The sequence below is a fragment of the Sorghum bicolor genome, chromosome 3 (assembly GCF_000003195.3).
Source record: "Sorghum bicolor cultivar BTx623 chromosome 3, Sorghum_bicolor_NCBIv3, whole genome shotgun sequence".
In the NCBI taxonomy this organism is placed as follows: Eukaryota; Viridiplantae; Streptophyta; class Magnoliopsida; order Poales; family Poaceae; genus Sorghum; species Sorghum bicolor.
This window is the reverse complement of record NC_012872.2, coordinates 45521073-45535557: the sequence shown is the minus strand read 5'-3', so window position 1 is coordinate 45535557 and position 14485 is coordinate 45521073. Positions and strand designations below refer to the sequence as shown.

The following is a 14485-nucleotide window of genomic DNA, read 5'->3' as shown; positions in this document are numbered from 1 at the left end:
CACTTCATTTGTGTCAGTTTTGTTTAGTCTACCCTGCTATGAACTCTTGTTTGCATTGTGAACATGTAATAATTCATGCTGAGACCTATTTTTAAAATAATTTGTATATTATTTGGTTTGTCTTTATATTTGCAATGCTTTGTTGTGTATATTTTGGGTGCTTTGTTACACTTGGGCCACCCTGACTTGTTAATGGCAAACACAGCTATGTCTCCTGTTGAGATTTCTGGGTTTGTGGGTGCTGCTGATGTGCTGGAAGAGATGATCAGGAATGGTTCAGATGCTGCTGTTGTAGGTGGTGCTGATGCTGCAGCACCTGCAGATGGTGCTGCAGGTTCTGGTGCAGCTCCAGCAGCACCTGATGCTACTGCTGCCCCTACTGGTAGAGGGGGGGCAATGAGGTGGAATAACAACACCTCTGGCTTTGTTCTTAGGAGGATGTCCCAACTGTTGAGTGATGGTAGCAGACCTGACAAGGTGTTTAAGGACAAGGATGTAAACCTTGTTGCAAAAGCTATGAAGGAGTATTGTGGGGAAGTGGTAAGCCCAACTCAGGTGTACAACCACTTGAGGAAGTGGAGGCAGAAGTGGGCTAGAGTTGTTAAACTGAAGAATCTTAGTGGGGCTTTGTGGGATGCTGATGCCAATGCCATCATGCTTGAGCAGGATCACTACCTTGGCCACTGCAAGGTAGTCCTTGTCTTATTCTCTAGGTTCTAATATTCTGTCTTTGCTGTTGGCTTCTCTAATCCTATGTGTAATTCTGCCAGGACCACCCTAAGGATGCAGAGTTCCTTAACATCCCAATTAGGTTTTACACTGAGATGGAGTCCATCTTTGGGGGAAACCTGGCCACTGGCAAGTTTGCTGTTGGCTCTGGTGATTCCCAGGGACACCATTTTGATAGTTGTGCAGGTAAGGTTGATGGTCCAACACTAACCCAGACCTACAGCAAGACTGAGATAGCTGAGGGTAGCAAAGCCACTGACCTCCCTTCTACTGTTGTGGGTGGGAAGAGGAAGAGGGGACACTTCAGTGAGGATGAGATGCTCTTGCTGTCTAACATGAGTGATGCTGTGAACAATGTGGTTGTAGCTCTTAGAGAGACAGGGCCTGCCTATGTTGATGGGGATCTGTACTCGGCTGTCATGGAGATGGGAGGATACACTGAAGATGCTTTAATGGCAGCCTACACCTTTCTCCTGGACAACAAGGCTCAGGCCAAAGGCTTTGTGAACATGAGTGATGGACATAAGTCCATCTGGCTAAGGACCTTCCTGGCCAAGAACTACTTTATGTAGTTCCTGTTCATTATGGTCTACATGTCTAGGAGGGGGTTAAGTGTTGAGATGTATAGTTCCTCCACCTCCCCTGAGCCACTCTCTTCTTCTTTTGACTCCAGCTGGGATGTGGCTGTTGTAGTTCTTTTGTGCAGGCAGGTTGTAGGACTGACTGCTGACCTTTTGGTGAGGATTAGCTAAGAGGGTGGCTAACAATTTGGGCCCTTGTATATTGGGCAGAACCTGTTATTGTAAAACACTATTAGCAGCCTCTGTTGGCTGTTGTTTATTTCATGCATGTATTCTGTTTACTTTGTGATGTGGAGATAATTGTTTCTGTGCCAATGATGAGTATTACTCTGAGGCTTGGGTTTCATCTTTGCCATGTGATGACAAATAATTGTATGAGGTGGCTAACCAATTTTCCTTGTGTCATTCATCACATCTGAAGGAACCATAAACTTTACTCAGCAACAATTGGGTCTATGACTCAAGGTGATGGCTAGAAGTTTATGGTCCTCCAGATGCCATGGGTGCCACAAATGTTTGGATTTTCCATTACAGCTACCAATGATTACTGAGGTGGCTTTACATTTGGCCTATGATGACATACATAACAATCTGAGGTGGCTTTACACTTGTAATTGCTCTTGTTTTGTAAGGCTAGCATTCACTCATGGTTATCATCAGGACATGGGATACATCCATCCCCAATGCAACAGGTCTTGGTCTTACCACCTGATGGCTGAGGATGGATGTATCTCATGGCCCCATGGTACTCATGAAACAGTTCTTTGGGATCCACAAAGTTGCCACCAGTGAAGATTGTCTTAAGAATAAATTGTGCAAAGTCAATAAGGTCTGAGGCCCCCCCTTTATGTGCTTATGTCCTAGCCTATGATGTCACATGATGTAGTAATGAAGCAACAAATGGTTGCGGCATGGAAGAACTTCCATTTGGTTCAAACCAAACTGAAGTTCTTCAATGCCGCAATCATAGTTGTTTCAATTTGGTTCTTTATGACTGAGGCTTATTCAGTTCCATTTCAAAGACTAGCAGAATTGAAATCTAAATTGATGTTCGGGTTTTTTTGAAGGAACATGACTTGGTATGTTGTGTACAAGGGATACAAGCCTGGAGTGTATGCAGACTGGGCTGACTGCAATGCATAGGTTGCTGGTTTTAAGAAGAACTGCTACCATGGGTTTCCAACAAAGGAAGAGGCAGTAGCCTCTTTCTTAGAGTACATGGGCTGTGATGAAGATGCCATGGAAACCAATCTCTTTCCCAAACAACAAGGCATCACTGAGCCCAAGCAAGTTGTTGGTACAATGAACATCTTTCTTCCTATAGCTATATCTCTGATTGTGCTCTTGGTGGCCATGGTTATGTATGTATCTAAATCTTGTTGCACTTGTCCTGCAAATAAGTAGGTCCTGCAGCTTTTCTAGCTTTCAGATTAAGTATTGTATGCTGAACTAAATTAATTCGAATGGGCAATGATGTTAAAACTGAGGCCCAATTTAGATGTTGTAACAAGGAGGATTTCTGTGTGTGTTATGTTTATTTTGCTGCATCTTTGCAAAATTCAGTTCAAAACATGTGAATTGTTGTATTCTGATCATGGGCCTGGCCGAGTTTCATATGTGCCAAACACAATCTCCATAAGGTAGTTGAGGTAGTTGTCCTGTTAGCCTGGCTCCCAACTGCTACACAAACACCAGCTACTTTGGGCCAGGCTAGTTTCATACAATGACACAAACAACAGCACTTGCTCCAAACAAGCCTGGCTTGGCTGGGCCTGGGTCTGATGGGCTAGCCAGGCTGGGCTGGTACACCCTCACAAACGCGCCCTAAAGGACTCGTTTGGTTGGTGCTTGCGGCCTGCCAGACAGCTGGCCAGGCAGCGATCAAACCCATGTCAATGAAATTAAACACTAGAGTCATGTTTGGTTCCTTGTTACATTTTATCTAGCTAAAATAAAACTACTTTAGATACTTTTAGGTGACTAGTAGGATTAAACTATTTTAGTTTTTTTAGTCAATGTGTCTAGAAATTTAACTACAAAAATAACTAAAGTTTAGCCATCTAAAATTTAGTAAGGGCAACCAAACAAACTCTAGGAGTCTCTTGTCTAGGTTAGACAACTTTTGAGTCCTCTAAAGACTACCCACAATGGCGAGCATTGGCCTCACATCCAACACTTAACATCATTCCAAATTCACATACTTCCTCCGTCTCTAAATAACTAAGGCCTTGTTTAGATCCAAAAACTTTTTGGATTTTGACACTGTAGCACTTTCGTTTTTATTTGACAAACATTATCCAATTATGGAGCAACTGGGCTTGAAAAATTCGTCTCGTGATTTACAAGTAAACTGTGCAATTAGTTATCTTTTTTATCTACATTTAATGTTCCATGCATGTGCTACAAGATTCGATGTGACGGGGAATCTTGTAAAGTTTTGGATTTTTGGGTGTATCTAAACAAGGCCTAATTGTCGTTTATGCTTTCTAAAAAATAACTTTAATTACATATATATTTAAAAATATTAATATTTATGGTACATAACTAGTATCATTAGAAAGATCTATGAATCTAGTTTTTTAATAAATTTATTTAAAAAATAAATATTGTATGCATTTTTCTACAAATCGAGTCAAACTTATAGTACGTACACCAACAACGATAATTAAATAAGGATGGAGAGAGTAGTGTGCAAGTATCAAATTGAACATAAACGACAATGCATTTACTTTCTCCTCTAGGCACTCTCTCAACGTTGTCAGCAATTTTTCTTTAAACACTAACAACTACAATATACAATCCGATGCTCGAACACACACTCTCTCTCTTGTTTTAAGCATCACACAACTCACACACTATAGCTAGTCTAAGAGCAACTTCAACATGACTAAATGCATCCGTGAAGCCCGATTTAGTGACTATGGCAAAAAAAAAAGGTCCAGCAGTCTTTGTATTTTTTTTTGTCATGATCAGTATCCCAATTGTCACGCTGTCCACTTTTTTCGATTGAGACATGCTCCCTATCTGTGGTTCATTCAACTATTGCACATCAACTTTTCCTCTTGCACGCTCAATTTCATTCTCCGCATCCACCTCTACCCCATGCCTCCTTCCTGTTTACCGCACTCTCTTTCCCTTCCATATTTTTTTTAATTATCAGGAGGAGCCAGAGGCTCCTACTGCAAATTTATTAACCAAAGCAAAAGGGCACAAAATACAGGGGCCAAAACGAATAGAAAAGGAGAAGTGGAAAAGAACATAAAAGGCTCAGGGACAAAGAAAGAGAGGAAGAAAGCCCACGGAAATACAAATTTGAAATAATCCATTCTTCCAAAGAAAATTATAGACTGGCTTTTATCTTGTGCCGAAGAAAAAATCTCTTCAGATAAGTATCTCTTGAACTGGTGCACAGAGGGATTTAAGTTCCTAAAGATGATATCATTTCTTATCATCCAAATTCCGAGAGGATGAAGATATCCATAGCAAAACCCAAAGGTGTCACGACTTTCCATTCATGACAAATTTGAGAGATAGAGAGTTGATCATTGAACAGGAAGTTTAGAGCACCCCAACAGTCCTTAGCAAAAGGGCAGTGGAACAACAGGTGCATCACTATTTCTTCAATTGATTGCTGACACAGCTCAGGCAAAGTCATACCTCTTCGTCTCATCATGTTTCATGTACTTGCCTATCCCTCAGGATTAGCTAGAAGAATATTTTGTGCTTTCCTTGACATGCATTCTTCCAAAGTTTTCTGAAAATAGGGTCAACTTGAGAATGCCCTGCTAGAGTTCTGTAGGCTTTTGATGCAGAGAAATTTGGGGAGCCCCAAATGTATGTTCATAGTCTCTCAGGTCATTCAGATTGAGGTCAAGTAGCTCTTCTTGGAAAATCTGGATACATCGCTGCCATTGTTGATGGTGGTTTGTTTTGACTTTTATGGATGAATGCTTTAACATCATAACTTATCCCTCTATAGACAACCTTTGCATTGATTTTTTTTTTTTGCAGGATGGGGCTAGTATGGTTTTGAGGTTATGGGTCCTTTTACTCCAAATCGCTAGCCACTTGCTTGGTGGTTTATAACCTGCTTTATGAGAACTCTCTCATTGCGGCGCGTCATATAATTCTATTTCTCTCAATGAAAAACTTGCCAAGGCATGTTCGTGAAAAGATAGTATGGGCAGCAGTAGGTGAGGAACAATAGCTTAAAATTGTATGTTGCTTTGGCGTTTCTAGATTTTTTTCTTACTATGTATTTAGACATAGTGTATATCTATGTGTATTAAAAAACTATGCATCTAGAAAAGCTAAAATAACTTACAATTTAGAATAGAGAGAGTATATATGTATCTAGAAAACCCAAACAACCTATGATTTGTAATGGAGAGAGTAGAGAAGAATAAAGAGTAACATTTTCACAGCACATCCAAGCATACAAATGTAAATCGATCAATTCATACATCTTTAACATTTCTATTTGCTGATCGGTTGCCAAGCCAGATATGTAAGCAGTACTTTCGTATCAGTGTATGGGATATGTTGGTAGTGCCAAGATAAAAGTGAAATTTGGGCACCATGCAATTGGTTGAGGATCTCTGTATCAACACTTTCAAACACAGCAAATGATGAGCACTTCACTTCCATATTTTGTCTTAACCAAGGAATCTTGAGACACAGTCACCTAAATCTGAATGGAGTTCTGAAGACAATTCTCCTGCAAGAACAAAAATATTCCGTTGTCAAGACTAAACATCTTTAAACAAAGTTATAAAATATACAGAAGAAAAACCATTTGACTGAAATGCAAACTGATCACAAGAGAACTTTTAGGTAAAGGCTTGCATGCAGGCATGCTCATTACGCATCTAGACATAGAATTTGGCTTGAAAAACAAATACAGAGACAGCATCAAGAATCAACTCTAATGTGCATTCAATATGTGTGACATATGATTTACTGTGGCATCAATGTTCTAATAGTAGAATGAAATAGATGTCTAAACATTAATTTCAAGGTAGTCAGCACTCCGCATTGCAAATTTGACCATTGAGGGTGATATGGATTCTTATCAATTCTTGAGACAATTGAACAAGAAAGTGCACTTATGGTGCACCATCACTTTTGAACCAAAACCAGTTCCAGTAAGGTAGAATTTTGAAACAAAATTTGACATATACTCATTAAGCAAAGTGACTTTCGCTAATGCATTACGATATATCTTTTGAACTTAAACAAAACATATTTCATTACCAACAGTCCAATACCGTATAGCAGTTATTAGATACATAGTCCTGTAGCCATTCCCCTGAACCTCAACTATACAGAGTCATGTTTTCATTCCATCTATTCCAAAAGAAACACGATTGTTCTATATGTAGCAGAGTGCATTTAACACAAGTTTCTTGAATTCATCTCCTAACGCAACTACTCTGGTGTTGAATTGTCCTCCAAAACAGTAGCAGACTCCTCTGTCTACTCAACTAAAATTATTGTTGTTGCAAAAAAGCCACACATACAAGGATGATTTTCATGGATGATTAAGAAGATTCCACTGCAATAGTAAAACTATATAGAGTAGCTTTGTTGAAATGCTTGAAATCTCTTATTAATACTACAAACTTGTTCATCGGTTAAATGGAGACAGCATCAACATAACCGTTTCTATTAGATCGATATTGCTTCAAACTAGCACAACGATCATGGCATGGAATTTCAATAATAGAATAAGCAATACAAGTAGCAGACTCCCGGAAAATAGTGAGAAGCTAAGATTGGTTGAATCCAATAAAATGACATGAACGAATCGAATAGGAAATTTGTTCAGTATCTCACCTAGCTAGTTTAGGGTGGCGTCCTGAGATCCCTCCATCCGTGCAGGTCCATCATCTCTGTGTAGCTTCTTCGCCACGACACCCCGCAAGAATGCCAACAACGCTAACACCTGCAGCCTCTCCGGCAGATCGCCGTGCGCGAAAATGGACCACATCGACATCTCGAGCAGCCCGAGCGCGGTGACCAACACCAGCTCCTCCGAGCCCGCCACGGCGCGCGGCGGGGAACCGATCGTGGCGACATGGACGGCCAGCACGAACGGAGTCTTGTGCTCGAGGCGGGAGAGGTCAAGCACGGCGGAATCGTGCAGCCACTGGACCCCCTCCTCGTGGCGGCCCAGCACGCGGCAGAACGCGGCAGCGAAGAGGCGCAAGGTGGTGTCGCCTGGGCGCTCCGCGGCGAGGCGAACGAAGGCGTCGCGCGCGTCCTCGAGGCGTCCTTCACGCGCGTCGAGGAAGGCCATGTTAGCCCTGGCCGATGCCGCCTGCTCCGCCGTCGCGTGGCCATCCGACTCCGCGGACAGGATCTGTGCGGTGAAGAATTCGCGGCCGTGGCGGAGCGCCTTTGGGTAGATCGGCGGACAGCGCAGTGCGCTCGCGAGGAGCGCCTGGGTGGCGTCGAGGAGGAAGGAGGCCGGTGTAAGCATCGCGTTGAGCTCGAGGAGAGCCGGGTGCGCGCGGACGAGGGCGAGGTGGCCGGTGACCGCGGCGGGGCCTACGGGCGCCGATGGAGAAGAGGAGGGCGAAGTCGAGAGTGGGATGGGCGACGACAGCTTCCACGAGAGTGCAGAGGGCAGGCCCCCGACCGCTGCGGCGGTGAGGGCGGCGCCGCGGAAGAAGCGCGACATGGCCGGAACCGGAGCGAGGGGAGGGGAGGAGGTTTGGGGGGCGTTGTCGCTTTGTGCGCTCGCGGTTTTGGCTTGTGCGGAGTGAGGCCTGAGCAGAGTGGATGTGGGGTAGGGACGTAGGGTGAACTTGAGCGCTGCGGCGCGAGCATGCCAGTTGGCTGCGGCGTAAGCGAGGAGGATTTTGTACATAGCAGTAAGAAACTAGGCCTTGTTTAGTTCGCAAAAATTTTCAAGTTTCCTCGTCACATCGAATCTTTAGTCGTATGTATGGGGCATTAAATATAGACGAAAATAAAAACTAACTACACAGTTTACCTGTAATTTGTGAGATGAATCTTTTGAGTCTAGTTACTCCGTGATTAGACAAGGTTTGTCAAATAAAAACGAAATGCTACAGTAGCCAAAATCAAATTTTTTTGCAAACTAAACAAGGCCTAAGGATCTGTTACAACAGTTTTATTTTTTTCACTTATTTTCAAAACAGCTTCATAGGTGAAGCTGTTTTTTTCCCTCCTCTCACAAAGACATAAGTTGGGATAAAGGTGAAAAAAGTAGCTTATTGCAGCTCTCTCTTTCATTTCTCTCTATCAACTATGCATGAAGTAGTTTGTGAAGCTATTTTGCCAAACACTTTTTCCAAAACAGCTCAGCTTCATCTAGAAAGTCACTCATGAATCTATTTTCTAAAAAAACAGCTTTATTAGTGAAATTGAGCTATGCCAAACAAGCCCTAAATTATGGGTTGTGTTAGTTTGTGAAGCTATGCTTCTAATAATCTGAAAATATACACGGCAGATGCTTCCAAACAAATGTTCAAAATATATGATTTAATTTAATAATTTAGCGATCATACAAATAAATGAGTTAAATCTATCATCGGCCCTTAAATTCGTAATGGTGTGTCACTTAAATCTATGAATTTTGAAAATATATTTTTTACATTGAAGCCTTCTCCTTTCCTATTCTGATATTAATGAATCCCTACTACCTTATTCCTTCACGCCAACTTCCCTTGCGACGTGACGGTTATCCATGGGCTACAATCACCGTGAGAGAAAAAAGGTCAAAGAGAGAAGAAAGGATCTATTTATAAGAGAAGAGGAAAGAGAAGCACAAAGTTGACACGCTCTTACAAGTTTGAGAGTCTGGTGCATTTAACTTCAAATAAATTGTCGAGGGTGTCAATAGGGGTACCTAGCGTACATCCCTAACAAAAAGATCAAAAGCTGACCCAAGAGTCAGGCTCGACAATCCCCCTCTACAGACATGGGTTCATCAACATTCTGACTCGACCTACAACGCTTATAGCTATTGATCCCAGCCTCGAATACGGAAATACGGTCGAGCGAACGGCTAGGGGGTCGATAGCGGGCAACCGTCGATTACGAAAATAGGCATCGAGCGAGTTGACCAGCCTTGAGCGCAAAAGCGCTCTCCCGCCGTCTATCGCAGGTGCGAGAGTCAGAGCATTTAATGTGGCTGACATGCTCCTACCTAACCTAGCAGGCACAGGAAACGTGATAGGGTATCGTGCGCCTGTCAAATCCCATCTTTTCCAGCTTTATCCTTAAAATCAGAGAAAGGTACGCGCTGGTACAGTTGCAACAGGCGTAATATCCCATCAACAGACCCCTCGAGACAATAGAGTCAGCGCTCCCGTGCACTAGAGCCGCCAACGCCACCAGACCCTCAAGCCCGCATGCTCTTTCCCAGAGAAGGATCGGGCGACGGAAGTCAGCGCTCTAACCACTCCCGACGTTGTGTCTGCTACGGAGTATAGACGTGCGCGTGTGCGGACCAATACCAGACGACATACAAAAGAAAAGTTCAGGAGATACACACAATCATTGTCAAGTATACTACGAACAAGACGGATCGAGGTCACGCCGGTACGGAAGCCTCAAGTAGACCGGCGCCATACCCCTATCGAGGCCTATTCTAGATGCCTATACCCTGTAACCTTGAGCCTCCCCTTGGGCTATAAAAGAGGACACTGAGGACAAACGAAAAACAGGAGACACGATACGTAGAACACCATCCATACATCCCCACATCCTGCTAGGACTTAGAAATTCCTGCAGCACTCTCTTGTATTCACCCTTGTACAAGCACTTAGGTGCGAGATAATACAAACTCTCTCTCTCTCCCCCCCCAGCTGGACGTAGGACCTTCCTTTGTCCGAACCAGAATAAATCTCTGTGTCAATCTTGCACCAGCATCCGGAGAGAGAAACACACATATAAATTCACTAGTTGGTGTTCCTCCGGGGTCAAAAACACCGACATAAATATAATGACTTGATATTCTTTATCACTTGAACGAGACAAGAATGTACTAATACCGGTAAAACATTAGACATAGATAGTGGCGGACCTAGGGGCGCCTGCCCGGACCTTGCCGTTTATACATCCCTTCGTGGCATATCTTGATCATGTGTTGAACAATCGTCAAGTCTTTACTAGTGTGCGACCGGAGGATTTAGTGTCAACATGCCATTCGTGCTGCCTACAAGGCTACAATGCCCGCCTTAGCAGGAAAAATAGAAAACAGCATGCAGCTATTCGTCTGCATTGAGGCGAATGCATGGTCCCATTTTAATCCGTTGGAGTAGCTGAACTAATGGATCGATCCGAACCTCCACCACTAGTTTATGAAAAGACTTAGATATGTAGTTTATTTTAGCTTTTGTAGATACATAGTAAAAGTGTAAAACAATCTGTAATTTAGCATAATAAACGTAGTAATTTCGAGAGAAACAAAAAGTAACATATATTTTGGCCGCACCTTCAAGCATATAAATGTAAATCCATCAATTCATACAGCTTTAACATTCTTATTCGCACCTTGGTTGCCAAACCAGAGAAGGCATTAGTGCATTACTTTGTTGTATCAGTCTATGGAATATGTTGGCAGTGCCAAAATAAAAGTGAAATTTGAACATTGTGCAATTGGTTGAGGATCTCTGTACAACAATTCCGAAACAGCTAATGAATATTGATCACGACTTCACTTTAATATTCCGTCTTAACCAAGGAATCTTCAGACACGGTCACCTAAATCTGAATGGAGTTCTGAAGACAATTCACCTACAAAATATTCTGTTGTCAGGACTAAACATCTTTAAACACAGATTTCATACAGAAGAAAAAAAACATTGGACTGAAATTAAAACTGATCACAAGAGAACTTTTAGGTAAAGGTTTGCATGCTTAGGCCATGTTCATTACACATCTACAGAACCTGGCTTGAAAAACAAATATAGGAATAGCATGAGTTTTCAAAAATCAATTCTAATGTACATGTGTGTTACACTCTTGTGTGATACTGTGACATTAATGTTCTAACAGTAGAATGAATAGATGGCCAAACACTAATTCCCCAAGGTAGTCGGCACTCTGCATTGCAAATTTGAAATTTCAGGCTTATATGGATTCTTATCAATTCTTGAGACAACTGATGGAGCAGGAAAATCCACGTATGGTGTCCCATGAAACTTTTAAAACAAGATCAGTAAGGTAAAACTATGAAACAAAAATTGACATCTATTAAGAAAAGTAACTTTTGCTAATGCATTAAGATATACTTTTTGAAATTAAACAAAACCTTTTTCATGACCAACACCTACCAACTATTAGATACATATATAGTGTTGTGTCCATGACTCCATTCCCTGGACCTCAATTATGTAGAGTCATACATGTTTCCGTTAAATTTATTAGAAGAGTGGATTCAACACAAGTATCTGAATTCATCTCCTAATCGAATTGTCCACCAAAACAGGTAGAGACTCCACTCAACTAAACTTACAGTTGTTATAGAAAAAAAGCCACACATACAAGGTGTCATGGTTTCCATGGATGATTAAAAAGTTGCCCCTGCAAATGGTACAACGACTAGATAGAGTAGCTTTGTCGAAATGCTTGAGGGCAATGGTACAACTAGATAGAGTAGCTTTGTCAAAAATGCTTGAAATCTATTATTAATACTACAAACTTGTTAATCACTTAAACTGACACAGGATCAACATATTAGTCTCTATTAGATCGACATTGCCTCAAACTAGCGTAATGATCAGGCATGAAATTTGAATAACTGAATAAGCAATACAAGTAGCTAGCAGATCCACAGAAAAATGTGAGAAACTACCAGTGGTTGCATCAATAATATGACATGCGCAGAGGAACGAATCGAATAATATGTCATGAACGAATCGAAGTATCCAATTGAAACGTATCTCACCTAGCTAGTTTGGGGTGGCCTCCTGCATCGGTGCTGGTCCATCATCTCTGCGCAGCTTCCTCGCCACGACGCCCCGCAAGAACGCCATCATCGCTAACACCTGGAGCCTCTCCGGCAGATCGCCGTGCGTGAAAATGGACCACATCGACATCTCGAGCAGCCCAAGCGTGGTGGTGAGGACCAGCGCCTCCGAGCCAGCCACGGCGCGCGGCGCGGAGCCAACCGTGGCGACAAGGACGGTCTGCGCGAAGCCAATCTTGTGGTCGAGGCGGGAGAGGTCAGGCACGGCGGAACCGTGCAGGTGCAGCCACTGGGCCCCCTCCTCGTGGCGGCCTAGCACGCGGCAGAGCGCGGCGGCGAGGAGGCGCAAGGTGGTGTCGCCTGGGCGCTCCGCGGCGAGGCGCACGATGGCGTCGCGCGCGTCGTCGAGGCGGCCTTCAAGCGCATCGAGGAGGGCCATGTTGGTCCGGGCCAAGAAGGCTGCCTGCTCCACCGCCGCGTGTCCCTCCTCCGACTCTGCGGACAGGATCTGCGCGGTGAGGTATTCGCGGCCCTGGCGGAGCGTCTCGGGGTAGATAGGCGGACAGCGCAGTGCGGCCGCCAGGAACGCCTTGGTGGCGTCGACGAGGAAGGAGGCCGGTGTAAGCATGGCGCCGAGCTCGCGGAGACCCGGGTGCGCGCGGACGAGGGCGACGTGACCGGAGACTGCGACGGGACCGACGGGCGTCGACGGAGAAGAGGAGGAAGAAGCCGAGAGCGGGAGGGGCGAAGAGAGGCTCTGCGAGAATGCAGAGGACAGGCCCGCAACCGCTGCGGCAGCGGTGAGGGCGGCGCCGCGGAAGAAGCGCGACATGGCCGAGGCCAAGACGAGGATGGTCTCGGCTTCGGTGGGGACGGTGCTGTCGCGCCTAGCGGAGGCGGGGAGCCGGGGACGGAGTCGGAGACGGCGGAGGCCTTGGCGGATTTGCGACGGAGGCTGTTATGGTGGTGGTGGGCTGGTGGCTGACGTCTGAAGCAATGTGAGTCGGCAGAAGATGCGCGTGGCAGTTATCATTTTTATACGGAAAGAGCGTGGCAGTCCATGGAATTGGAGAGTCAGATGGGCCGGCCAAATGGGCTAGCCGGAGCCTGATACTTCTGGCCCGTCACGGTCATATACCAACTTGTAGAGACTGATAGCCTCTATAGCATGGGCTTTAACTGGTACCTGTAGTTCAAGTACTTATAACGTATTTGCGTATAAGATAGTTTGCATACACAAAGCAATACTTCCTCCAACCATAAATAAATGTACATCATTTTTTGAGAAGTCAAATTTTTAAAAATTTGACCAAATATATACAAAAATATACTAATATTTATCATATGTTTTATGTATAGATTGAGCATGAAATATACTTTCATAGTATACTTATTTGCAAATATAAATACTGATATTATTTGATATATTTTTAATCAACTTTAAAAAGTTTGGCTCCTCAAGAAGCGAGACGTATATTTATTTATGGACGGAGGGGGTAGTTGCTAGTGCAATTATTCTTCATATATGAAGGGGGAAAAAGTACTTGCACAGTAGTACCAAGTGCAAGCTTTTGCAAAGTCACAAGCAACAAATAAGTATTTTACAGAAGATATTCCTCGTCGTATAAAACATGGCACTTGGTTTATTACTCATTGTTTATGCTCTAAACAAGAAAAAAAAAGAAATCAAAGGCCAACGAGGGGGGACTTGTCAAATCTAAGAGCATCTCCAATAGTCTCTAAAAAATCTCTTGGTAAATCCATGAGTTTCGCAAGTGACTAAAAAGTTGAGAGCATATTCTCCAACCATTTCATAATCTCACTCCTAAAAGATAGAGTATAATTTTGTATGAGAAATCCTAATTTTTTTTTCTAAAATCATCTTACCCACTTTTTATACTTTTTCTGTCTTGTATCTCTGTATTGGGAACACTATATTTTTATTTCTTCGAATGTCCTTCCACCTCTAGATTGACGGATTGATATTTCTATTGTTTTTCTAGGAGTGGAGAGTTTGGGAGTTAACATAGGGAGGTGTTGGACAGTGTTTCTTTTCAATCATGCCAAAAAAATCAAGATTGAAAGTAGGTTTTGGAAACTCTTGGAGATGCTTTAATGTGTTGAAGATCATCCAAGGCACATATGGCAAACTGCACAAATTGATTATCGTCTTCTTCCTCTAGATCGTGAACAACACACTTAATTAGAAACTTAGAAAAAGGAGAGGGGAGGG

At 43.3% G+C, this 14485-nt stretch overlaps 2 protein-coding genes across 2 annotated transcripts; both read right to left on the bottom strand.

The window, feature by feature from the left end:
* On the bottom strand, positions 5655-8099 carry LOC8075422. Its single transcript, XM_002455681.2, has 2 exons — positions 7146-8099; positions 5655-6027 (listed from the first exon to the last, which is right to left on the bottom strand). The coding sequence occupies exon 1, from the start codon at positions 7990-7992 to the stop codon at positions 7150-7152; it is 843 nt and encodes a 280-aa protein (XP_002455726.1). The 5' UTR covers positions 7993-8099; the 3' UTR covers positions 5655-6027; positions 7146-7149.
* Positions 10737-13233, bottom strand: LOC8074954. Its single transcript, XM_002455680.2, has 2 exons — positions 12232-13233; positions 10737-11078 (listed from the first exon to the last, which is right to left on the bottom strand). Exon 1 carries the CDS (start codon positions 13082-13084, stop codon positions 12236-12238), a length of 849 nt encoding a protein of 282 aa, XP_002455725.1. The 5' UTR covers positions 13085-13233; the 3' UTR covers positions 10737-11078; positions 12232-12235.